Here is a 27,375-nt window from a genome sequence, read left to right as displayed (position 1 = left end):
GATCATAGTCTGCTGCTGGAAAAATGGATGTGTTATGGCTTTACACCCCCTGCTATATTGCGGATAAAGAGTTACTTGTCTAACAGAGGGTGTTCTTTAACCTCGCCAAACAAAATCCAGGTAGAATCGGGAATTCCCCAGGGCAGCTGTTTAGGCCCCTTTCATTTTAAATCTTTAGTAATGACATGCCACTGGCTTTAAGTAAATGTATGTCTATGCATGTGGCTGACTCAACACTATACACGTCAGCTACTACAGCGACTGAAATGACTGGAACACGTTTTATTTTATATTATTTAACTACGCAAATCAGAACACATTCTTATTTTACAATGACGGATTACCCCGGCCAAACCATCCACTGACCCGGACGACGCTGGGCCAATTGTGCGCCGCCCTATGACACTCCCAATCACGGCCGGGTTGAGATACAGCCCGGGATCGAACCAGGGTCTGTAGTGATGCCTCTAGTACTGGGATGCAGTACCTTACACCGCTGCGCCACTCGGGAGCCCCAACACTTAAAGAGCTGCAGTTAGTTTCAGAATGGGTGGCAGGAAGGGCCTCCCGGGTGGCACAGTTGTTAAGGGCGCTGTACTGCAGCGCCAGCTGTGCCATCAGAGTCCCTGGGTTCACGCCCAGGCTCTGTCGTAACCGGCCGCGACCGGGAGGTCCGTGGGGCGACGCCTAACGTCGCCCGGGTTAGGGAGGGCTTGGTCGGTAGGGGTGTCTTTGTCTCATCGCGCACCAGCGACTCCTGTGGCGGGCAGTGGGCGCAGTGTGGGCGCAGTGTGCGCTAACCAAGGTGGCCAGGTGCACGGTGTTTCCTCCGGCGCATTGGTGCGGCTGGCTTCCGGGTTGGATGCGTGCTGTGTTAAGAAGCAGTGCGGCTTGGTTGGGTTGTGTATCGGAGGACGCATGACTTTCAACCTTCGTCTCTCCCGAGCCCGTACGGGAGTTGTAGCGATGAGACAAGATACAGTGCCTTGCGAAAGTATTCGGCCCCCTTGAACTTTGCGAACTTTTGCCACATTTCAGGCTTCAAACATAAAGATATAAAACTGTATTTTTTTGTGAAGAATCAACAACAAGTGGGACACAATCATGAAGTGGAACGACATTTATTGGATATTTCAAACTTTTTTAACAAATCAAAAACGGAAAAATTGGGCGTGCAAAATTATTAATCCTCCAAGAAGCTAGCCAGAAACTCCAAGAAGCTAGCCAGAAACTAGCCAGAAGCTAGCCAGGAGCTAGCCAGAAGCTAATCCAGAAGCTAATCAGAAGCTAGTTCAGAAGCTAGTTAGCTTCTTTACTGGCAAATCGTTAGTATTCAGCTAACCACAGTTTGTGGTCATCAGCTATCCTTTGGCTCGAAAATCGCCAGTTTTGTTCGCCAGTTTTGTACGGCGCAGCGCAGCGCGGCTCGGAACGGAACATACCGGACCAATTTTTCTCTCCATGTCCCTGGATTTCAAGCGCTAACTGAGGACAATCATACCTGGATCTCACAGCTAGCTAGCTGCTATCCGTGTGACTATCGGCTTTCGTCGATTCCGGAGCAAACATCAATTATTCCGGAGCTAGCCATCTCCGTCAATCACTCCTGAGTTCCATCAATCACTCCTGGGCTGCAGTCACCTATCCGGACCCGTTTTACTGCCTACGTGGAGCCCCACCGGGCCTTCACAACTGGCCTGCCGACGTTATCTACCCGAAGGAGTTATCCGGCTGGCTCCTCTGTCGCGACGTTACCTGGACGCCCATCTGCGGCCTGCTAACCGTTAGCTGTCTTATCGGCTGCTATCTGAATAGACAATCGGACAATTTATTTATTTATTTGTATTATTATTATTATTATTATTATGTTTTCTTCTTGGGCCTCTATAACTATATCTATTGTTTTTATTTTTGTTGTTGTTGTGTGATTTGGATTAATCCCCTCTACCACACGCAACCCCACTAATCTACTGACGGAACGCAAGAGGTGGCTAATAACAGACCTCCATCCTATGCTAGCTTGCTACCGATGGCCTGGCTAGCTGTCTAAATCGCCGTGACCCCCAACCAACCTCTCCACTCACCGGACCTTTTTGATCACTCGACTAAGCATGCCTCTCCTTAATGCCAATATGCCTTGTCCATTGCTGTTCTGGTTAGTGTTTATTGGCTTATTTCACTGTAGAGCCTCTAGTCCTGCTCACTATACCTTATCCAACCTATTAGTTCCACCACCCACACATGCAATGACATCTCCTGGTTTCAATGATGTTTCTAGAGACAATATCTCTCTCTTCATCACTCAATACCTAGGTTTACCTCCACTGTATTCACATCCTACCATACCTTTGTCTGTACATTATACCTTGATGCTATTTTATCGCCCCCAGAAACCTCCTTTTACTCTCTGTTCCAGACGTTCTAGACTACCAATTCTTATTGCTTTTAGCCGCACCCTTATTCTACTACTCCTATGTTCCTCTGGCGATGTAGAGGTGAATCCAGGCCCTGCAGTGCCTAGCTCCACTCCTATTCCGCAGGCGCTCTCTTTTGACGACTTCTGTAACCGTAATAGCCTTGGTTTCATGCATGTTAACATTAGAAGCATCCTCCCTAAGTTTGTTCTATTCACTGCTTTAGCACACTCTGCCAACCCGGATGTTCTAGCTGTGTCTGAATCCTGGCTTAGGAAGACCACCAAAAATTCTGAAATTTTAATTCCAAACTACAACATTTTCAGACAAGATAGAACTGCCAAAGGGGGCGGTGTTGCAATCTACTGCAAAGATAGCCTGCAGAGTTCTGTCCTACTATCCAGGTCTGTACCCAAACAATTTGAACTTCTACTTTTAAAAATCCACCTCTCTAAAAACAAGTCTCTCACCGTTGCCGCCTGCTATAGACCACCCTCTGCCCCCAGCTGTGCTCTGGACACCATATGTGAACTGATTGCCCCCCATCTATCTTCAGAGCTCGTGCTGCTAGGCGACCTAAACTGGAACATGCTTAACACCCCAGCCATCCTACAATCTAAACTTGATGCCCTCAATCTCACACAAATTATCAATGAACCTACCAGGTACTTCCCCAAAGCCTTAAACACGGGCACCCTCATAGATATCATCCTAACCAACTTGCCCTCTAAATACACCTCTGCTGTCTTCAACCAAGATCTCAGCGATCACTGCCTCATTGCCTGCATCCGTAATGGGTCAGCGGTCAAACGACCTCCACTCATCACTGTAAAATGCTCCCTGAAACACTTCAGCGAGCAGGCCTTTCTAATCGACCTGGCCGGGGTATCCTGGAAGGATATTGATCTCATCCCGTCAGTAGAGGATGCCTGGATATTTTTTTTAAATGCCTTCCTAACCATCTTAAATAAACATGCCCCATTCAAGAAATGTAGAACCAGGAACATATATAGCCCTTGGTTCTCCCCAGACCTGACTGCCCTTAACCAACACAAAAACATCCTATGGCGTTCTGCATTAGCATCGAACAGCCCCCTTGATATGCAGCTGTTCAGGGAAGCTAGAAACCATTATACACAGGCAGTTAGAAAAGCCAAGGCTAGCTTTTTCAAGCAGAAATTTGCTTCTTGCAACACTAACTCAAAAAAGTTCTGGGACACTGTAAAGTCCATGGAGAATAAGAACACCTCCTCCCAGCTGCCCACTGCACTGAAGATAGGAAACACTGTCACCACTGATAAATCCACCATAATTGAAAATTTCAATAAGCATTTTTCTACTGTGCAAACTGGAAACACTTATCTCCCTCACTAGCTTTAAGCACCAACTGTCAGAGCAGCTCACAGATTACTGCACCTGTACATAGCCCACCTATAATTTAGCCCAAACAACTACCTCTTTCCCTACTGTATTTAATTTATTTATTTATTTTGCTCCTTTGCACCCCATTATTTGTATTTCTACTTTGCACATTCTTCCATTGCAAATCTACCATTCCAGTGTTTTACTTGCTATATTGTATTTACTTTGCCACCATGGCCTTTTTTTGCCTTTACCTCCCTTCCCACCTCCTTTGCTCACATCGTATATAGACTTGTTTATACTGTATTATTGACTGCATGTTTGTTTTACTCCATGTGTAACTCTGTGTCGTTGTATCTGTCGAACTGCTTTGCTTTATCTTGGCCAGGTCGCAATTGTAAATTGAGAACTTGTTCTCAACTTGCCTACCTGGTTAAATAAAGGTGAAATAAAAATAATAAAAGCTGGGTTTGATTCTTGGAGTCCACCATGCAGGTACTGCCATCTGCTGCCTAGATAATGAAACTACACTGAGGGTTGACAGTTGAAGTCGGAGGTTTACATACACTTAGGTTGGAGTCATTAAAACTAGTTTTTCAACCACTCCACAAATTTCTTGACAACAAACTACAGTTTTGGCAAGTCGGTTAGGACATCTACTTTGTGCATGACAAGTCATTTTTCCAACAATTGTTTACAGACAGATTATTTCACTGTATCACAATTCCAGTGGGTCAGAAGTTTACATACACTAAGTTGACTGTGCCTTTAAACAGCTTGGAAAATTCCCCAAAATTATGCCATGGCTTTAGAAGCTTCTGATAGGCTAACTGACATAATTTTAGTCAATTGGAGGTGTACCTGTGAATGTATTTCAAGGCCTACCTTCAAACTATGTGCCTCTTTCCTTGACATCATGGGAAAATCTAAATAAATCAGCCAAGACCTCAGAAAAATAATTGTAGACCTCCACAAGTCTAGTTCATCCTTAGGAGCAATTTCCAAACACCTGAAGGAACCACGTTCATCTGTACAAACAATAGTACACAAGTATAAACACCATGGGACCACGCAGCCGTCATACCGTTGTCTCCTAGAGATGAACGTACTTTGGTGCGAAAAGTGCAAATCAATCCCAGAACAACAGCAAAGGACCTTGTGAAGATGCTGGAGGAAACGGGTACAAAAGTATCTATATCCACAGTAAAACGAGTCATATATCGACATAACCTGAGAGGCCGCTCAGCAAGGAAGAAGCCACTGCTCCAAAAATGCCATAAAAAAGCCAGACTACGGTTTGCAACTGCACATGGGGACAAAGATAGTACTTTTTGGAGAAATGTTCTCTGGTCTGATGAAACAAAAATAGAACTGTTTGGCCATAATGACCAGCGTTGTTTGGAGGGAAAAGGGGGAGGCTTGCAAGCCGAAGAACACCATCCCAACCGTGAAGCACAGGGGTGGCAGCATCATGTTGTTGGGGTGCTTATCTGTAGGAGGGACTGGTGCACTTCACAAAATAGATGACATCATGAGGCAGGAAAATTATGTGTATATATAGAAGCAACATCTCAAGACATCAGTCAGGAAGTTAAAGCTTCCTGACTGGACAATGACCCCAAGCATACTTCCAAAGTTGTGGCAAAATGACTTAAGGACAACAAAGTCAAGGTATTGGAGTGGCCATCAGAAAGCCCTGACCTCAATCCTATAGAACATTTCTGGGCAGAATTGAAAAAGTGTGTGCAAGCAAGGAGGCCTACAAACCTGACTTACTTACACCAGCTCTGTCAGAAGGAATGGGCCGAAATTAACCACATTTATTGTGGGAAGCATGTGGAAGGCTACCCAAAAACTTTGACCCAAGTTAAACAATTTATAGGCAATACTACCAAATACTAATTGAGTGTATGTAAACTTCTGACCCACTGGGAATGTGATGAAAGAAAGAAAACCTGAAATAAATCATTCTCTCTACTATTATTCTGACATTTCACGTTCTTAAAATAAAGTGGCAATCCTAACTCACCTAAAATAGGGAATTTTTACCGGGATTAAATGTCAGGAATTGTGAAAAACTGAGTTTAAACGTATTTGGCTAAGGTGTATGTAAACTTCTGACTTCAACTGTACATGAGCTGTGTCTAAAACAATGGATCCAATGGAACAGTCCCAAAAGCGCAAACTCCAAGCTAAATCATTGTATCAAAACATTTTCCCCGGGTGATGTCCAATACACTGTTTATTTACACTGACAAAGGGATTCTGAGTTGTACAATCCATCCCCTCACCACCACTTCATCATCTTTACTGTTATTTACACTGACAACTGTTGTGGAATAATCAGAATTGGTTGGTAACATAGGTAAGATGTTTTATATTCATCATATGTTTGTAAGTTACTTCTCATCAGAATGGTATTTTTGTATAATACTGTGGCGAGGTTGCAGTTATCTGTTCTATGTCAAGACTAAGTTGCATGGGCCGCAGAGAGGGGAGAGGTCAAGGGGTCATCATGTGTAAACATATCTTTTGCTCCACTGTGTCTGTGTGCCAGTTCACTCCCTACTTTTCACATCGGGGATGGCAGTGTCTGGAATCATTCTATCCTCTCCGTGAGCTTGTCCAGGATTGGTTGTATTTAGAGTTGGTTGTATCTAAATGACAATTTGATATATGCCTGTTGATATGGAGGATTGGTTTATGGTTCTGGGGTTTGAGTAAGGAGACAAAGCTGAACGATTTATTATGTCTATGCTGTCTGACTATGTGTGTTCTTTGCTATTAAAGGATCGCAGTTGCAAGGCAGAAGGGGCTCTCAGAGAATTCATTGAGAGACACTGAATTTATCTGAGTCACAGGGTTGTGATAGAGCTCATATAATTAAAGATGGACTTTGATAACTAACTCTGACTTGTGTTGTGGTTTGCTCCCATGATTTGGTAAATAGAGGAAATTTCCACGACACAACGTTATTCTGTAGCTACATGTTGAAATGGTTACTACTCTATAGACCAGAGAGCTGTACTGTAGCTACATGTTGAAATGGTTACTACTCTAGACCAGAGAGCTGTACTGTTACTACATGTTGAAATGGTTACTACTCTATAGACCAGAGAGCTGTACTGTAACTACATGTTGAAATGGTTACTACTCTAGACCAGAGAGCTGTACTGTAGCTACATGTTGAAATGGTTACTACTCTATAGACCAGAGAGCTCTAAGAAATCTACAAAACCGAATACTACTACACAGGAACATTCAATCTGCAGCTGTTTAAATACTTTAGTCTGGTAAACGTGACCGAGAACCACCGGGTGGTACTCTGAAAGATGCATTCTGGAGAACATTTCTCTATCGAACGACCATTGGTATACCTGACGTACCCATTATAAACAGACCTACAACTACAAAAGACTGATCTCTGGTGGACAAAACAAGAGACTTTCTGTCAACTGACTCTCCAGCAGACAGACTGACGATTTCAGAGATATACAGGCGTAAATATATAAATTGTAATTCCTTCCGAATGAGCGACTGTTCATGTGCAAAGTATTAGCATTTACATGAGCATAGTTAAACTGTGTGTAGTGGGTCCATTCTGTCTTTCCCGCTCTTTATCTGTCCCCACCCCTTTCCATTGTCTACCAAGCCGTCATATTGGGCTAAGTCCACTAGGGACTTTTCATTGCATTAGTAACCAATAACCATTGTGTTTATGTAATTATTTAATTACTAAATAAGCCAATATGTATATAGCGGATTCATAATTTATGCTATGGTTCAAGCAGATATCCAAGGATTTTGAAACATTCAGAATATGACTGATGAGGTATTAATACATTAGTCACTTTATTAATCGATAAGATATTAAAATATCTGAAGAGTTAAATCCGGGAAATAGTAACTCTTTAAACAACATTTTCCCGTGGTGCCCCGACTTTCTAGTTAAAGTTTAATCACATAATAATTACACAGAGAATTGATAATATAACATTATTGACTTTAATGATAGTCAAGACACACCCCTATCTTCAAGTGGCCCAGGAATTGCCAAAAGTCCTCACAAGGATAGTAAAACAAGGAAAATTCTCCCATGTGGGAACATTTACCACATCCCCACAAGGACAAAGGCTATTTTAAGCTTAGGGGTTGGGGTTAAGGAAAGGGAAAATAGGATTTCAAATGGAAATCAAATTGTGGGGTTATGGTGTGTGTGACTGTGTACAAGAGAGAGGGCGAGACAGACAAAATGTTTTACACACAATAAATTAATGTCATAGCACAAATTAATGATGTACACTGAGACAAAAACAAATAAAGGCTTGGTGTACCACAGATGTGTTAGGTTGCTAACCGTTTGATTGAAATCACTAAACAGCTGTTGCAACCACAGTATTTCATTTTCAGAGGCTAGAATCCACAAGCTAGAGTCTTAATATAACTGTATAGGACTACAGTTTGTTGTGGGGTATGAAGGTAGGTTACAGTCTAGTTGCAGATGACCTATAATACAATATCTTGTGTTGGCTGAAACACTAACCCAGTATTATAGAATGTATCATATATATAATAATATGGTGGGACCTATGTGTTGGCTGCAACACTGCCCTTCTTGTCGCTGAAGAAGCTCCTGAGAATGAGAACCTGTCCAATGCTGACAGTGAAAAGGATTATAGTTTCTCCTATCGACCAATAGGACACACGCTCATGGAGGTCCTCTGCTCTGATGCGGTCATGAGCCTCCCTTAACCGATACCAGGTCTGAGAGTCAGACACTACCTTCAGGATCTCATGGATGGACAGACAGGCCGACTCCATCTGGAGAAGAGACGAGATTAATATTAATACATCCTTAGAGGGGCAATCTGCAATTTAAACAACATTGCGTTCACATCTACATATGTCAAGTGCCTAGGGGGTGGAGTTAGTCATATATAGCTCTAGGAGTAAGGGATGCTTTCTGGATGGGCCTAGCTGCAAAGGTACCTAGAGGTTAGCTGCGCTTAGCAACACGGATCTAGTGACATACACTAGCGCTGCTTTCAATTGGATTGGACAAAAACAATTAGCTGGGAAGCCAGAAGTTAAATACAATTATTTTTCAACTTACTGACCCACTTCCTCCCTGCTTACCTCGTCAAAATAAAAGTCCTGCACAATATGTGGGGAAAAAAAATAATAACTTGTGGGTGGCTTTTATCATACAGTCCTGTGGACCGTTTTGGTTCAACCCATTCCAATTGAATGCAGCGCTAGTGTGTGTCAATAGACCCACGTCGTTAAGAGCAGCGAACCTCTAAGTACCTTTCCAGCTAGGTCTTCTGTGATCTACTGTACTGGTGTCAGTGATCTTACCTTTATTAGTTATATAAAATGGCATAGATATCTAAATTATTAGATACACATGCTGAACAAAAATATAAATCCAATCATTTCAAAACTTGTACTGCGTTACAGTTCATAAACATTAAATCTGTTGTGGGGGTTCTGGGCTGGCATGGTTACATGTGGTCTGTGGTTGAGGCCGGTTGGACGATGTTGGAGGCGGCTTATGGTAGCGAAATGAACATTCAATTCTCTGGCAACAGCTCTGGTGGACATTCCTGCAGTCAGCATGCCAATTGCACGCTCCCTCAAAACATCTGTGGCATGGTGTTGTGTGACTAAACTGCACATTTTAAAAGTGGCCTTTTATTGTCCCTAGCAGAAGGTGCACCTGTGTAATGATCATGCCGTTTAGTCAGCTTCTTGAATGCCACTCCTGTCAGGTGGATGGATTATCTTGGCAAAGGAGAAATGCTCACTAACAGGGATGTAAGCTTTTTGTGCGTACGGAACATTTCTGGGATTTATATTTCAGCTCATGAAACATGGGACCAACACTTTACTTATTGCGTTTATATTGTATTTTTATATACACAGTGCATTCGGAAAGTATTCAGACCCCTTCCCCACATTTTGCGATGTTACTTTATTCTAAAATCGCTAAAATGACAAAGCAATAACAGGTTAGAATTTTTTTCAAATGTATTAAAAATCAAACAGAAATATCTTATTTACATAAGTATTTGGACCCTTTGCTATGAGACTCAAAATTGAGCTGGTGCATCCTGTTTCCATTGATCATCCTTGAGATGTTTCTACAACTTGATTGGTCCACCTGAGGTAAATACAATTGATTGGACATGATTTGGAAAGGCAAACACCTGTCTGTATAAGGTCCTACAGTTGATGGTGCATGGAAGGGTACAAAAAAATGTCTGCAGCATTGAAGGTTCCCCAAGCAAACAGTGGCCTCCATCATTCTTTAATGGAAGAAGTTCCTAGAGCTGGCCGCCCGGCCAAACTGAGCAAATTGGGGGAGAAGGGCCTTGGTCAGGGTGGTGACCAAGAACCCAATGGTCACTCTGACAGAGCGCCAGAGTTCCTCTGTGGAGATTAGAGAACCTTCCAGAAAGACAACCATTTCTGCAGCACACCACCAATCAGGCCTTTATGGTAGTGGCCAGACGGAAGCCACTCCTCAGTAAAAAGCACATGACAACCCGCTTGGAGTTTGCTGAAAGGCACCTAAAGGACTCTTACCATGAGAAACTAAATTCTCTGGTATGATGAAACCAAGATTGAAGTCTTTGGCCTGAATGCCAAGCGTCACATCCTGGAACCATTCCTACGGTGACACATGGTGGTGGTAGCATCATGCTGTGGTGATGTTTTTCAGCGGCAGGGACTGGGAAGACTAGTCAGGATCGAGGGAAAGATGAACGGAGCAAAGTACAGAGAGATCCTTGATGAAAATCTGCTCCAAAGCACCCAGGTCCTCAGGATGGGGCGAAGGTTCAACTTCCAACAGGACAACAACCCTAAGCACACAGCAAAGACAACACAGGAGTGGCTTTGGGACAAGTCCCTGAATGTCCTTGAGTGGCCCAGCCAGAACCCGGACTTGAACCCCATTGAACATCTCTGGCGAGACCTGAAAATAGCTGTGCAGCGACACTCCCCATCCAACCTGACAAGAGCTTGAGAGGATCTTCAGAGAAGAATGTGAGAAACTCCCAAAATACAGGTGTGCCAAGCTTGTAGCATACCCAAGAAGACTTGAGGCTGTAATCGCTGCCAAAGGTGCTTCGACAAAGTATTGAGTAAAGGGTCTGAATACTTAGGTAAATGTGACTCACCACCTGGATTCGGTCTTATGTAGCAACATTTGAATTTCTGTTTTTTTACATTGGATAAAAGTAGAGCCTCAGAGCAACAAAATGGTATATCATACACTGCATTTGAGGAAACAACGGGAAAGTAATTCTGCTTTGAAAGTCGATAAACTTGTAAACTCACGTCATGACGTTACTACCCTGCATGAATCTGAAGGTAGCTAACCCCCCAAAAAAGCAGCGTTTGACATGATTACCTAGACATACTGACCAGCTCCAATAGACAGACGCATGCTATATGGCAGACCAATCCAAACATCTCTCGGCATGTCCAGCCCACTCATTATCTCAGCCAATCAAGGCTAGCGGGAAGGTTGCTTGCTTTTTCTGTGGCTAAACCAACTAGGCTTGTAATTTAACAATTGTATTTGTATTTACAGATGGCATTCTGGCAACTTTGATATTAAGGCACATGAAAGTTAACATGTTTGAGAAGGCATTTCTGCCAAAAAAACACATTTTGATAAATTATTTTTTACATTCTAACAGCCTCCTGTGAAGTTGTGACTTGCGACATACGCCTAGTTTCCTGAATCGGGTCACAAGTGATATCAGTTTAACATTTAGAATAAATTTGCAATTTTTTTTAAAAAAACAGCTTTTGGTTCATCATGATGGGGTATTGTGTGTAGATTGGGAGGGGGGTGAGTCAGTTTTATAATAAGGCTGTAACAAAATGTGGAAAAAGTCAAGGGGTCTGAATATTTTCAGAATACACTGTATATAGTATTATATTATGATCTTACATGGGTTAGGGTTGTGCCGTGGCGGAGATCTTTGTGGGCTATACTCAGCCTTGTCTCAGGATGGTAAGTTGGTGATTGAAGATATCCCTCTAGTGGTGTGGGGGCTGTGCTTTGGCAAAGTGGGTGGGGTTATATCCTTCCTGTTTGGCCCTGTCCGAGGGTGTCCTCAGATGGGGCCACAGTGTCTCCTGACCCCTCCTGTTTCAGCCTCCAGTATTTATGCTGCAGTAGTTTGTGTCGGGGGGCTAGGGTCAGTTTGTTATATCTGGAGTACTTCTCCTGTCCTATTCGGTGTCCTGTGTGAATTTAAGTGTGCTCTCTCTACTTCTCTCGGAGGACCTGAGCCCTAGGACCATGCCTCAGGACTACCTGACATGATGACTCCTTGCTGTCCCCAGTCCACCTGGCCATGCTGCTGCTCCAGTTTAAACTGTTCTGCCTTATTATTATTAGACCATGCTGGTCATTTATGAACATTTGAACATCTTGGCCATGTTCTGTTATAATCTCCACCCGGCACAGCCAGAAGAGGACTGGCGACCCCACATAGCCTGGTTCCTCTCTAGTTTTTGGCCTTTCTAGGGAGTTTTTCCTAGCCACCGTGCTTCTACACCTGCATTGCTTGCTGTTTGGGGTTTTAGGATGGGTTTCTGTACAGCACTTTGAGATATCAGCTGATGTACGAAGGGCTATATAAATAAATTTGATTTGATTTGATCTTACCTGTGTCAGTCAAATGCATATGTAATATAATTAAAGTCGAATATAGTTATAACATTGTTTTACCTGTGTTAGGGCTGTGTCTCTGTTCATGTCAGGCAGTAGGGGTCTCTCCTCTCCAGACCTGAAGTCCAGGTAGATGGTCTTGTGGGAGAAGGTAGAGAACTCATTGCTGAAGCAGACCTTGTAGGTTCCTTTCATAGTGGTGGTGTGAGAGAAGCTATCGTACTGCTTCTTCCTCTCCTGATACAGGACGTTGTTCACTGGATCTGTTACAAAGCAGTCCACATCATAGTTCCCTCCTGCAATCACCTGGTATATACAACATGGAAAGATTAGGATGATGTAAGGAAACACATTTAGAGTAATTCAGCCCTTACAAAAAAAGACTGCAGTCAGAGTGCAGTACAACTGCAGTATGCTGCAAATACTGCTTCCAAAATACGTTTTAATTACAGTAGTCATTTTGCAGTGTAACTGCAGTTAGAGAGCTGTATAACCACAGTAACTGTACTTTTACTGAGGTTTCAAAACTGCAAAATCTTTTTGTGCATTCTTCCAGTGAGTGTGAAGGGACAATTAGAGCATGGGATCAGATAAAGCAGTTCAATGCACTAACTAACTCAACCATATGGGGAAATGGCATCATAACTACTACACGTATTGAATCACTTACTTGAAAGTCTAGGTCAAACTTCACTCCATTCTGGAGCTCTTCATAGAAACATTGCTTGTCGTTATCAGGTAACTCAAACGTCAACTCCGTGGAACAAACAACGATCACATGCAACATCAAACAACACAGTCCAAGGGAACGCATTCTGTAGGACAAATGCTATGAAAATGTGGTTATAAATGAAAGCTACAACAACAAACAGTTGAAGTCGCAACCAGTCACTTCTTCAATGTTCATGTGATGACAGGGAGATATAAAAAAAAAAGTTTGGAAAGCTCCCACCCATAGAGAACGATAGAGAAAGCATATATTGTTCCTATTTTGGCGTCTAAGCGCACAGAAAGCACCATTGATAAGATCTCAATTTGAAATAGTATTTTTTTTCTTCGCGATTGGCCGATCTCTCCCAATGACGCTTTTGGATATGATAGGGTCATTAGGAGGGATCAGACAATAAAGTTGGAAGCCCCACCCAGTTGACTACGTTAAAATGGTGGAAGCCATCAATGACGCTGTCTATGTCAAAATATTTTTTGGGCTACTAGAGGCCTCTATCATTCTCTATGCTCCCACCATAACCGACGTGGCATCAAAACAAAACACTTCCGGATCACGATTATTTTTTACAAAATATTGTATTTTATTTTATACAATTTGAACCATATTCAGAGATTTGGAAACTGTTGAGCTTGAAATCACTTGTTTTCCGTTCTACGGATTTTAGTTATAGTAGTGCAACATTTTTAAACGTGATGATTACGTTGTATCACTGGGTGGAGTTGATTATGCTGAGCCGCGGGGCACCGGTTTATGGCCCGTGACATGAACGGGCAAAAACGGTGAGGGAGGAGCACACTTTTCAAATCGAAATGTAACAGGCAGCATGGTGAATCGTCCAGAAAGAAACAAAATCTATTTTCCATAGGCTTGAATTTTATAGCTAGTCTTCATTGGGAAGGCATATAAGCATTCACTTGTAGATGTGAAAACAGAATCTTACTCATTACCCCTCGTGCTTAATTACTTAACTTTTGTTTTGTATGGAACCCTGTTCGGGTCTTAAAGCACGTGTTCAAAACACAATCTTTTTAATGCTACGTGTGTAAAGTAAACAGGTGTAGGTGCTAAATAAATAAGCGGTTCAACATGTGCTAAATAAACGGCTGCAAGCGGTCCTGCACAGGTCAAGTTAACGCCTACAGCTGCTAAATATACACCTACACACGCTAACTTAAGGCGTTCTTTAATATGCACATTTTACTAGCTCCTCCTTTCTTCCAAATTTCACAGTTTGAAGGAACTTCCTTTTCCATTGCAAGCAGAGTTTAACCTTTAAAAGGTAACGGTTTTGTCTTTGAAATGTGTTGTTACTGAATCGTAAAGTTTATCAGCTAGTTTACAGTGGAAGGATCTGTTTCTCATCAAATCAAATCAAATTTATTTATATAGCCCTTCGTACATCAGCTGATATCTCAAAGTGCTGTACAGAAACCCAACCTAAAACCCCAAACAGCAAGCAATGCAGGTGTAGAAGCACGGTGGCTAGGAAAAACTCCCTAGAAAGGCCAAAACCTAGGAAGAAACCTAGAGAGGAACCAGGCTATGTGGGGTGGCCAGTCCTCTTCTGGCTGTGCCGGGTGGAGATTATAACAGAACATGGCCAAGATGTTCAAATGTTCATAAATGACCAGCATGGTCGAATAATAATAAGGCAGAACAGTTGAAACTGGAGCAGCAGCACAGTCAGGTGGACTGGGGACAGCAAGGAGTCATCGTGTCAGGTATTCCTGGGGCATGGTCCTAGGGCTCAGGTCCTCCGAGAGAGAGAAAGAAAGAGAGAATTAGAGAGAGCATATGTGGGATGGCCAGTTCTCTGGGGGCGCCAATCCAGACAGGATGACCACATCAGTGAATCAACCCACTCAGGTGACGCACCCCCTCCAGAGACGGCATGAGAGAGCCCCAGTAAGCCAGTGACTCAGCCCCTGTAATAGGGTTAGAGGCAGAAAATCCCAGTGGAAAGAGGGGAACCGGCCAGGCAGAGACAGCAAGGGTGGTTCGTTGCTCCAGAGCCTTTCCGTTCACCTTCCCACTCCTGGGCCAGACTACACTCAATCATATGACCCACTGAAGAGATGAGTCTTCAGTAGAGACTTGAAGGTTGAGACCGGGTTTGCGTCTCTGACATGGGTAGGCAGACCGTTCCATAAAAATGGAGCTCTATAGGAGAAAGCTCTGCCTCCAGCTGTTTGCTTAGAAATTCTAGGGACAATTAGGAGGCCTGCGTCTTGTGACCGTAGCGTACGTGTAGGTATGTACGGCAGGACCAAATCAGAGAGATAGGTAGGAGCAAGCCCATGTAATGCTTTGTAGGTTAGCAGTAAAACCTTGAAATCAGCCCTTGCTTTGACAGGAAGCCAGTGAAGAGAGGCTAGCACTGGAGTAATATGATAATTTTTTTTGGTTCTAGTCAGGATTCTAGCAGCCGTATTTAGCACTAACTGAAGTTAATTTAGTGCTTTATCCAGGTAGCCGGAAAGTAGAGCATTGCAGTAGTCTAACCTAGAAGTGACAAAAGCATGGATTAATTTTTCTGCATCATTTTTGGATAGAAAGTTTCTGATTTTTGCAATGTTACGTAGATGGAAAAAAGCTGTCCTTGAAATGGTCTTGATATGTTCTTCAAAAGAGAGATCAGGGTCCAGAGTAACGCCGAGGTCATTCACAGTTTTATTTGAGACGACTGTACAACCATTAAGATTAATTGTCAGATTCAACAGAAGATATCTTTGTTTCTTGGGACCTAGAACAAGCATTTCTGTTTTGTCTGAGTTTAAAAGTAGAAAGTTTGCAGCCATCCACTTCCTTATGTCTGAAACACATGCTTCTAGCAAGGGCAATTTTGGGGCTTCACCATGTTTCATTGAAATGTACAGCTGTGTGTCATCCGCATAGCAGTGAAAGTTAACATTATGTTTTCGAATAACATCCCCAAGAGGTAAAATATATAGTGAAAACAATAGTGGTCCTAAAACAGAACCTTGAGGAACACCGAAATTTACAGTTGATTTGTCAGAGGACAAACCATTCACAGAGACAAACTGATATCTTTCCGACAGATAAGATCTAAACCAGGCCAGAACTTGTCCGTGTAGACCAATTTGGGTTTCCAATCTCTCCAAAAGAATGTGGTGATCGATGGTATCAAAGGCAGCACTAAGGTCTAGGAGCTTTTTCAAGAGAGGCTTTATTACTGCCACTTTTAGTGAGTTTGGTACACATCCGGTGGATAGAGAGCCGTTTATTATGTTCAACATAGGAGGGCCAAGCACAGGAAGCAGCTCTTTCAGTAGTTTAGTTGGAATAGGGTCCAGTATGCAGCCTGAAGGTTTAGAGGCCATGATTATTTTCATCATTGTGTCAAGAGATATAGTACTAAAACACTTGAGCGTCTCTCTTGATCCTAGGTCCTGGCAGAGTTGTGCAGACTCAGGACAACTGAGCTTTGAAGGAATACGCAGATTTAAGGAGGAGTCCGTAATTTGCTTTCTAATAATCATAATCTTTTCCTCAAAGAAGTTCATGAATTTATCACTGCTAAAGTGAAAGTCATCCTCTCTTGGGGAATGCTGCTTTTTAGTTAGCTTTGCGACAGTATCAAAAAGGAATTTAGGATTGTTCTTATTTTCCTCAATTAAGTTAGAAAAATAGGATGATCGAGCAGCAGCAAGGGCTCTTCGGTACTGCACAGTACTGTCTTTCCAAGCTAGTCGGAAGACTTCCAGTTTGGTGTGGCGCCATTTCTGTTCCAATTTTCTGGAAGCTTGCTTCAGAGCTTGGGTATTTTCTGTGTACCAGGGAGCTAGTTTCTTATGAGAAATGTTTTTAGTTTTTAGGGGTGCAACTGCATCTAGGGTATTGCGCAAGGTTAAATTGAGTTCCTCAGTTAGGTGGTTAACTGATTTTTGTCCTCTGGCGTCCTTGGGTAGACAGAGGGAATCTGGAAGGACATCAAGGACTCTTTGTGTTGTCTGTGAATTTATAGCACGACTTTTGATGATCCTTGGTTGGGGTCTGAGCAGATTATTTGTTGCAATTGCAAACGTAATAAAATGGTTGTCCGATAGTCCAGGATTATGAGGAAAAACATTAAGATCCACAACATTTATTCCATGGGACAAAACTAGGTCCAGCGTATGACTGTGACAGTGAGTGGGTCCAGAGACATGTTGGACAAAACCCACTGAGTCGATGATGGCTCCGAAAGCCTTTTGGAGTGGGTCTGTGGACTTTTCCATGTGAATATTAAAGTCACCAAAGATTAGAATATTATCTGCTATGACTACAAGGTCCGATAGGAATTCAGGGAACTCAGTGAGGAACGCTGTATATGGCCCAGGAGGCCTGTAAACAGTAGCTATAAAAAGTGACTGAGTAGGCTGCATAGATTTCCTGACTAGAAGCTCAAAAGACGAAAACGTCATCATTTTTTTTTTTGTAAATTGAAATTTGCTATCCTAAATGTTAGCAACACCTCCGCCTTTGCGGGATGCACGGGGGATATGGTCACTAGTGTAGCCAGGAGGTGAGGCCTCATTTAACACAGTAAATTCATCAGGCTTAAGCCATGTTTCAGTCAGGCCAATCACATCAAGATTATGATCAGTGATTAGTTCATTGACTATAATTGCCTTTGAAGTAAGGGATCTAACATTAAGTAGCCCTATTTTGAGATGTGAGGTATCATGATCTCTTTCAATAATGACAGGAATGGAGGTGGTCTTTATCCTAGTGAGATTGCTAAGGCGAACACCGCCATGTTTAGTTTTGCCCAACCTAGGTCGAGGCACAGACACGGTCTCAATGGTGATAGCTGAGCTGACTACACTGACTGTGCTAGTGGCAGACTCCACTATGCTGGCAGGCTGGCTAACAGCCTGCTGCCTGGCCTGCACCCTATTTCATTGTGGAGCTAGAGGAGTTAGAGCCCTGTCTATGTTGGTAGATAAAATGAGAGCACCCCTCCAGGTAGGATGGAGTCCGTCACTCCTCAGCAGGTCAGACTTGGTCCTGTTTGTGGGTGAGTCCCAGAAAGAGGGCCAATTATCTACAAATTCTATCTTTTGGGAGGGGCAGAAAACAGTTTTCAACCAGCGATTGAGTTGTGAGACTCTGCTGTAGAGCTCATCACTCCCCCTAACTGGGAGGGGGCCAGAGACAATTACTCGATGCCGACACATCTTTCTAGCTGATTTACACGCAGAAGCTATGTTGCGCTTGGTGATCTCTGACTGTTTCATCCTAACATCGTTGGTGCCGACGTGGATAACAATATCTCTATACTCTCTACACTCGCCAGTTTTAGCTTTAGCCAGCACCATCTTCAGATTAGCCTTAACGTCGGTAGCCCTGCCCCCCGGTAAACAGTGTATGATCGCTGGATGGTTCGTTTTAAGTCTAATACTGCGGGTAATGGAGTCGCCAATGACTAGAGTTTTCAATTTGTCAGAGCTAATGGTGGGAAGCTTCGGCGTCTCAGACCCCGTAACGGGAGGAGTAGAGACCAGAGAAGACTCGGCCTCTGACTCCGACCCGCTGCTTAATGGGGAAAACCGGTTGAAAGTTTCTGTCAGCTGAATGAGCAACACCGGTTGAGCGTTCCTACAGCATTTCCTTCCAGAAACCGTGAGAAAGTTGTCCGGCTGCGGGGACTGTGCCAGGGGATTTATACTACTATCTGTACTTACTGGTGGCACAGACGCTGTTTCATCCTTTCCTACACTGAAATTACCCTTGCCTAGCGATTGCGTCTGAAGCTGGGCTTGTAGCACAGCTATCCTCGCCGTAAGGCGAGTACAGCGACTGCAATTAGAAGGCATCATGTTAATGTTACTACTTAGCTTCGGCTGTTGGAGGTCCTGACGAATCGTGTCCAGATAAAGCGTCCGGAGTGAAAAAGTTGAGGAAAAAAGTAGTCAACATTTCCACGTAGTCAACATTTTCACTGGCTATAAAATTCAGCTAACATTAATCTAGTACCAGGATCAGCAGTGCTTAGCATAAGCTAAATCAGATACTTGCTGCTAATTTAGCTAACGTCGGTAGCCTCGAACCCCGGCCATATTATATAATTTAGTTCCCCTCAAACTTTGCCTGGTCATACTGCTAACCGCAGTGAACTGCACCATCTTGTGTTTTATTAAAAGCGCCGCTGAAAAAACGGAAACATTTAGGAGTGTGTTAGTATCAAGGTAAATTACATACTAGCAAGTTTGTTGCTTGAATGCAGGGCCAGGCATAACATTACATAGATTAGACAAGTGAGATGCTCAATATCTTGGTAGTTCTCGATTTTTGGACTATTGTCTTTATTTTGCTTTATCATTGACTTAAGGAAGACAAGCTACCTAAATGTGACTTATCGGCTAGTGTAACAGATGTATATCGTACTCTCCTTGCGTTGTGTTTTCTCCAAATCACATCAGCCAGTGGTCCCAGTTGAGCATCATTTATTTCTGTTGCTGTTGTTAAATGGGAAACAGCACGTTAGTTGTGCAGGGCTTAACGATATTGATAGCTGTCAATGGCAAAATCTGTAGCATGAAGACTACTGCTAGCAGTGGGCTTATGTGACCATTACATCGGTGTATGGTAGTGTAGCGTGGTTCATTCTGCGTTGTGTACTTTTAATTAGGACGCTGCCACAACTGAAGGTCTGCTAGTTGAATTATTTTTATTTGCCCTGCACACGAAGAGACAACACACATTATGTTAACCCTTGGCGCAGTCATAGCTCTCAGGCACCTGCGCAAGCACATGGACACTCACTCAAACACTGTCCCAAGTACTCACAAGTTACAATAGATACCCTAGTTAGGGAGCTTTGTGAAACTTGTTAACATAAATCTTTATATTGTCCACATTGTAACAAACTTATGGTAGCATAACAGTACATTGTGTAACATTATGACGGTTTTATATTGAACAATTTCGGAGCCAAGGACAACATACCTTGCTAGCTGAAGGTCAGGCAAAAGAGAACAATAAGGGGGTATGGAAATACAGATACCCGCAATGGGCCAAACCAAAATATACAAAACTTTTACAATCACATGTCTGTACAATATTGATATGAAAAGTGTTTGTACACACATTATTATTATCAAATTATTAACATCCCCTCTTGACCTGGCCTATTTGAACTGGTCCTTGTGTGCAATTTGGTGCATAATCTAGGGGAACAACATCACACTGCTACACTAGCTAACACACTTATTTAGAGCAGTCAGATGCCAAAACACATCCCAGAAAGTCCCTCAATCCCTAACAGGTACCATATACCCACACATGTATAAATCAGTAACGTACAGCAAACTTGTACACATTGTAAAATAGAAAACAGTATTCAGAACGTGACCTACCCCTTGCGTCACATTTTCATACTGGGAAGACCTGACGTTCTCTCCCTATCTGCATGCGGGGCCAATCACAACACACCTTATTGTCATCAGAGTTGAACTAACCAATAAGAATGATTGAACATTAAATACACATTTCTTTAGAGGCAAGTGGAAACATAACCAACCCTGTTACACTAGTACTGAAGCCAGACGTGTTTTTGAGTTACGCGTTTAGCCCAAAGCCTTGTATTTAAGCAAAAACAACAACTTAAGGTAGGCAACTTCTTCAGCCTGACTGGCTTTCATTTAAATGCTAGAGTTGGCTCGCAATTAGCATGAAGACAAAGAAAAGCTCACATAAAGCAAATTTGGCTAGTGACAACCTTGTAAAACCTTTGCTAACGTCTAACGTTACATGTCAGCTTTCGAAAAGAGTAGACTTTAATGTGCACGTTCACTTTTTGAATATTTATATTTCATCGAAGCTTATCAGGGTAAAATAACTTCAGGCATATACCCAGTACTGCTTCAAAGGAATAGGGTTCCCATTCCTTCCGTTTTATTTTCACACATTGTGTCTTGCAGAAGGGAACCATGAAGAGGAGCTTGGAGTGGACAAAGGGGAGGCTGATTAAACAGCAGAGAAGACCTGATTCATCAAGTATCAATTAATTCTGGTGATTCTCACCTGGTTGGCATGCATGTGCAACCGATGTGAAATGGCTAGCTAGTTAGCAGTGGTGCGCGCTAATAGCGTTTCAATCGGTGACGTCACACGCTCTGAGACCTTGGAAGTAGTTGTTCCCCTTGCTCTGCAAGGGCCGTGGCTTTTGTGGAGTGATGGGTAACGATGCTTCGAGGGTGGCTGTTCATCGATGTGTGCAGAGGGTACACTACTGGTTCAAGCCCCGGTAGGGGCGAGGGGATGGATGGAAGCTAAACTTAATGTTGCATACCATGCACAACACGACAAGGTGTGCAACATTAAGCCCAATCAAACATCCAATGTTATTAAAACATGTATCCCAATTTACAGTCAAGCAACACCTGTCAGTTGTGTTAATGTTAGGAACTACAAGCAATCTATGGTTCTTGGAGTCAATTAATCAATTGAAAGTGACTACAATTAGAAATGTTTAAACTTTCAGTAAAGATTAAAGTAATCTGCTCTTGTGGTTCTGTTTACATTTATTCAGACACTTCAATCTGACACTCTTGTTAATGTTTAACGTCAGGCAAAACGTCTTCAGCCACCGCAGGACGGAGAGCTGCTGGTTGGCATTTGACTGCAGTGTCTGTGGGTGTACCAGGAAATGACGTTAGGTCCCCATGATATCAAAGCGTCGCCACTGCAGCCCAGTCGATATCGATAAAAAAAAAAAACTGGAACAAATAGTGTAGCATAATGTACAACTCCAGTTTGCTTATTGTCCCAACAAATGTTAATTATACATTTTTACATGCGTCAGATTGCATTTTATTTTATAGCTCTGCTTTCAACGCCATTCTGACCCACAAACTGGTTAGCAGACTCAGGGCTCTGGGTGTAAATCCTGTAATAACAAAGTAGATTTTTTACATTATCACAAGGACCCGACCCTACCATGGTACACATGAGTACATGAAGGAGCTGTGGTACCTGACATAATGGTGATAGGACAACAGTCTCAGCGTAAGCAAAACAAAGTATGGTGATACTTGACCATTCTCCCATCTACTGTATATTAACATGGAGATGATGATCAGCAGCTTCAAGTTCCTGGACACCCTGATATCCTTTTCTGCCCTCAGTTATGACTGCTGTCTGTCTGGTACAAGGAGTATACAAGCAGGTGGGCTGCATGACTGCTGTCTGTCTGGTACATGGAGTATACAAGCAGGTGGGCTGCATGACTGCTGTCTGTCTGGTACATGGAGTATACAAGCAGGTGGGCCGCATGACTGCTGTCTGTCTGGTACATGGAGTATACAAGCAGGTGGGCTGCATGACTGCTGTCTGTCTGGTACATGGAGTATACAAGCAGGTGGGCTGCATGACTGCTGTCTGTCTGGTACATGGAGTATACAAGCAGGTGGGCTGCATGACTGCTGTCTGTCTGGTACATGGAGTAAAGAGTAGAGAGGCTATACAGGCAAGTGTGTGGCCTACAACCTCCTGTGCCAGAACTGAAAGAAATTGCGGACTATGACTTCAGAGAGAAGTTGGAGAAAGTCACTTTATACTGTGACGGATGTTATGCTACTGTTATTTTGCACTAAGTTAGAAAAACATTTGGGTTGTAGTTCATGAATAATTTTCCACATGGATTTGGTTTCCTTTTGTTGGCAGTCTTTTTTAAGGGTAGTGATAATCAGTTTATTGTTTTGCTAATTTGTCCCAAAACACAGTTCAATAAACAATGTAAGATCCAGTTAGCACAAACTGTTGATGAGGCACAGGAAGCGGTCATGTTGGGTCCAGTGAGATACATTCGTACATTGGAGAGGCCCTGGTGGAGTCAGCCACTAAGTTCTACTTAGAAAGCAGGATATGGGATGCTCTAAGCAGTGAGTTTCCATATATCTAAGGAATCTCAAGTTTAGTTCAATTCTTCAGGGCAAATTCATTGACTTTTTTTACTTTATAGATTCAAAGACTGTCTGGAGTGTCTAGATCTCCTGCCATACATGAAGACACTCAAGTTTCTTCAGAGGTGTTCATCTACGCTGAGAAACCTCTTTTGGCCAAAGACATAGCTTCTCTCTTCAAAGCAGAGCGCTCCCCACCTTGTACCAATCAAAGAGCAATAGAGAGAAGAGTCACATTTCTGGAGGGACTGACTTTCTGGAGGAGGAAGGTTAGATGCAAAACCATGATCATTGAAGTAACACAGCCCACATCAGTAAAACATCACCTACTCACTCTCACAACTGTGGGACAGCCTTATTCTTCCATGGGCCCCCCAAGAATGTACTCACTTACTATAGTTTCCAGCTTTTATAAAGCTCTTGAAATGTTTTTACTTTTTATACAAATGATCAGGAATAGTGGAACAAAAGCAAACAAGCTGTAAGTGTCTGTTTGCTGTAGTTTTTATTTATTTATACGCCATCATAAAGTGCCGTCACACAGAAGACAAACAGTAAATAAACCACACATTACATACAAAAATCAAATGTCTTACTCAAGTCATATATATTGCCATAAACAAACGTGTCTTTGTTGGTGTAAAAGTGTAACTCACCTTGAGAGTCGCAAGAAAGGCATTTTTGCCAATCAGGTCCCTTAAATATTGCAGAGGACTGGATGGCACTCATTAGCAGCCAGAGAAATTCTGTTTGTTTGTTGGTGGGAAAAGGGGGAACCAAGACAAGTCGCCCATGGGCATACACTACCCATAGGTAAACTTTGTCTAAGAACACTAGTTAGAACTGGGCGGACCACCCACTGTATTGTTAGTTAGCTGTTATTGAAGTAGGCTAGTCTAGATTAGGGGTGTTTTGGGGTATTTGTTTCTGTCCTTGGGTCCAGCTCAGGCCCTTTTACTACCCCCCTTTACCGTGTGTTTACCAAATAAACCGTGAGTGTTTGACGGTAGATTATAAATTGTCTGTGGTTATTTGTTCTGTTAGAATTTGCATGAGTTCTGTTGCGTGTCTCGTTGCCATCCTCCCGAGACTGTAGGGCCAAAAGGATTCATAACACTATATTATGACAGACCAGCTAGATCTATTGTCTCTATTATATTACTACAACCAGCTACATCTTGTGTCTTTATTATATTACGAAAGAGCAACTATAACTGTCTCTACTCTATGACAGAAAAGCTAGATCAACTGTCTCTTTTATATTATGACAGACCAGCTAGATCTACTGTCCCTATTATATTATGACAGACCAGCTAGATCTACTGTCTATTTTATAATATGACAGACCAGCTAGATCTACTATCCCAATTATATTATATTATATTATGACAGACCAGCTAGATCTACTGTCTCTATCACATTGACAGACCAGCTAGATCTACTGTCTCAATTAAATTATGACAGACCAGCTAGATCTACTTTCTCTATTATATTATGACAGACCAGCTAGATCTACTGTCTCTATTAAATTATGACAGACCAGCTACATCTACTGTCTCCTATTATATTACGGCAGACGAGCTAGATATACTGTCTCTATTATTGTTGTAACTTTAATGTGTTACAGAGTTAATGTTTAAGTTAATTTATTGAGCTGTATCTAAAGACATTTCTTTACAGTTATTTACATATGTAATTGTATTGGTTAGTATTGAATTACGCTTTTGACTGCAAGTTCCAGAATGCCTTGCGACAGAAATGAGAGAGATAACGCGCCAGTTATGTGCAGGTGCAAAGTGATTCAACTGATTTTCCGCTAGCATCTTACCTGCATTGCTCTGTAGAATCTAAAGTTGTTAAATGTAACGTGAACAAGTATTATTACTAAAAGAAGCTTTCATATCAAACCCGACGTCCCGAGTCATTACTTTGAAGACAGTTAATCTAAAATGTGGTGCCGAAATCAGGGATATGAGCTGCACCGGCTGAGGAGGAACGTCGGCATGAAGCAGAAAGAATGAGACGAAAGCGGGGTACCATTCGAGGCGCCACAAGGTGGATTTTGAATCAGATTGACATTGAAATAGCCCAGTCAAATCCGGATACCGATCACTTGAGTACATTGTTGGAATTGCTATCAGTTAAGGAGGATAGTTTGTTTTTGATCTTGGATTTGAACAGTTAACGCCATTGGACGGATTGGAGGCAGAGATTGCATGCACGGAGGATTACAAAGAGCGCATTATCATGCTGAAGAGCCATGCACAAAGAGTGATAAAGAAGAAATACGACGTCAATCCACTACCAGCCCGGGTGAGTGACGCTAACTCAAACATATCACAGAGACAATCAGTAAGGCTATTATTGAGAAATTCTATGGAGATGTCAGTATGTGGCAGGAGTTTTGGAGCCAGTATGAGACTGCTATTCACAACAATGATTCACTGTGTAATAAAGAGAAGTTTATCTATCTGAAAACATATCTCACTGGACCAGCTGCAAAGGCAGTAGCAGGACTGATGTTAACAGACAGTAACTATGATAATGCAATCACTCTACTCAAGCAGATTTGGAAGGAAAGATCTTGTGATTAGTGCTCATATGTCAAAGCTGCTGAATCTAACACCTGTGAAGAAATCCTCTGATCTAAATGCATTGAGGCAGCTATATGATGAATGTGAAATTCAGATTAGGAGCTTGGAATCACTGGGTGTAATGTCAGAAACCTATGGAAGCCTACTATGCCCAATCTTACTGCAGATGATTCCAGGGGACATAGCTCTTGACTATAGTCGTCAGGGGAGTAGATGATGAATGGTAAGTGTCTGAGATTATCAGTTTCCTACAGAATGAGGTTCAGAGCAGGGAGAGAGCGCTACAAATGACAAGATCATGCAACCAACAGAAAGAGAGCAAACCATGGAACAAGTCAGGCTTCTCCAATGAAATGAAAACAAAAAGACCCAACATGTCCTCTGCTGCAGCACTGCATACAACCAGCCAGAAGGAACAACAAACGTGTCTATTTTGTGACAGTGCAGACCATAAATCAGAAAAACTTCTTTATCCCACATGTCATTCTAGAACTGAAAGGAAAATAAATGATTGGAGTATTGAGATTACAAAGCCCGTGGTTTTTATTGGGGATTCCAACCTTGCGTGCATTCCTAGCTTTACGGACACTAACACACAGATAGATAGCTTTCCGGGAGCAACCTTTAGACAAATTGCAGGAGTGATAGGCAAGTTGGAGAACCACCTTCTGTTTGTTTTCCTGTTTCTATCAGTGGGTCCTGTCAACGGCTTGAACCAGCAGTACTCAACTGCAGTCAAGCAGTTGCAACAGCTACTGAATAAAACAACTGAAGTTTTTCCTCATGCACAGGTTTATGTTCCCATCATACACTTTTCGGATGAGCTTTCATGGGAAAAGCAGAAGGTACTGAATCAATTGAACAAGTATATTCAGAAAATTGTAGAGAACTACTGGATCTGAATAAACTTAGATTTCACACAATGCAGGATGATCCAATACATTGGAGACCAGATACAGCTGTAAACATTCTAAATTACTGGCTAGACCAGTTAAACTATTAAGAGGGGAAGAGTGTATTGATATTACTCCCCAGCACTCTAATGTACTGAATTTATCGATTACTTTTAGACTTACAGCGGCAGAACAGCAACTTCTGGAGAAGGGCCTTATGTTTATTTCAAAGATTGTCATTTTGGATAAAACCCAGTATCTGATAGAGGCGAACAGGCAGTTGAGTAATTCTAAACATTATAGGCCACTGACTCACTCATTGCAGCAGGAGACCCAGAGACAAATGAGGGAGATTATAGGGGAACTTCATGAGAATAATTACATTACAGACAAACAAATGTTTTATTTATTTGGACCAGATACCCCACGCCCCAGACAATTTTATCTGTTGCCTAAAATCCACAAACCTCCTGAGACTTGGACCATTCCCTCAGAGGTTCCATGTGGCAGGCCGATTGTATCGGATTGTGGTTCGGAATCTTATAGAATAGCAGAGTATTTGGATTATTTCATAAATCCCCTGTCACGGAAACATCAAAGTTTCATGAAGGATACATACGAATTTGTGACAAAATTGAAAGGAATTTGTGTGCCTAAAGAAATTGTTTTTTCAATTGATATTGACTCCTTGTATACTAATATTGACACCAACTTGGGTCTCAGAGCAATCAGAAATATTTTCCTTAAATATCCAGACCCAGATAGACCAGATGGGGCTTTGC

General features: G+C 42.4%; 1 protein-coding gene across 1 annotated transcript; it reads right to left on the bottom strand.

The window, feature by feature from the left end:
• Positions 1 to 7,758: 7,758 nt before the first annotated feature.
• Positions 7,759 to 13,457, bottom strand: LOC110516390 (transmembrane emp24 domain-containing protein 3). The gene is made up of 3 exons (XM_036963867.1): positions 13,139 to 13,457; positions 12,529 to 12,774; positions 7,759 to 8,597 (listed from the first exon to the last, which is right to left on the bottom strand). The coding sequence occupies exons 1-3, from the start codon at positions 13,280 to 13,282 to the stop codon at positions 8,364 to 8,366; spliced, it is 624 nt and encodes a 207-aa protein (XP_036819762.1). The 5' UTR covers positions 13,283 to 13,457; the 3' UTR covers positions 7,759 to 8,363.
• Between the last annotated feature and the right edge of the window lie 13,918 nt (positions 13,458 to 27,375).

This window comes from Oncorhynchus mykiss, chromosome 26, assembly GCF_013265735.2.
Source record: "Oncorhynchus mykiss isolate Arlee chromosome 26, USDA_OmykA_1.1, whole genome shotgun sequence".
Lineage (NCBI taxonomy): Eukaryota > Metazoa > Chordata > Actinopteri > Salmoniformes > Salmonidae > Oncorhynchus > Oncorhynchus mykiss.
This window is presented reverse-complemented; position numbering and strand designations above follow the sequence as displayed.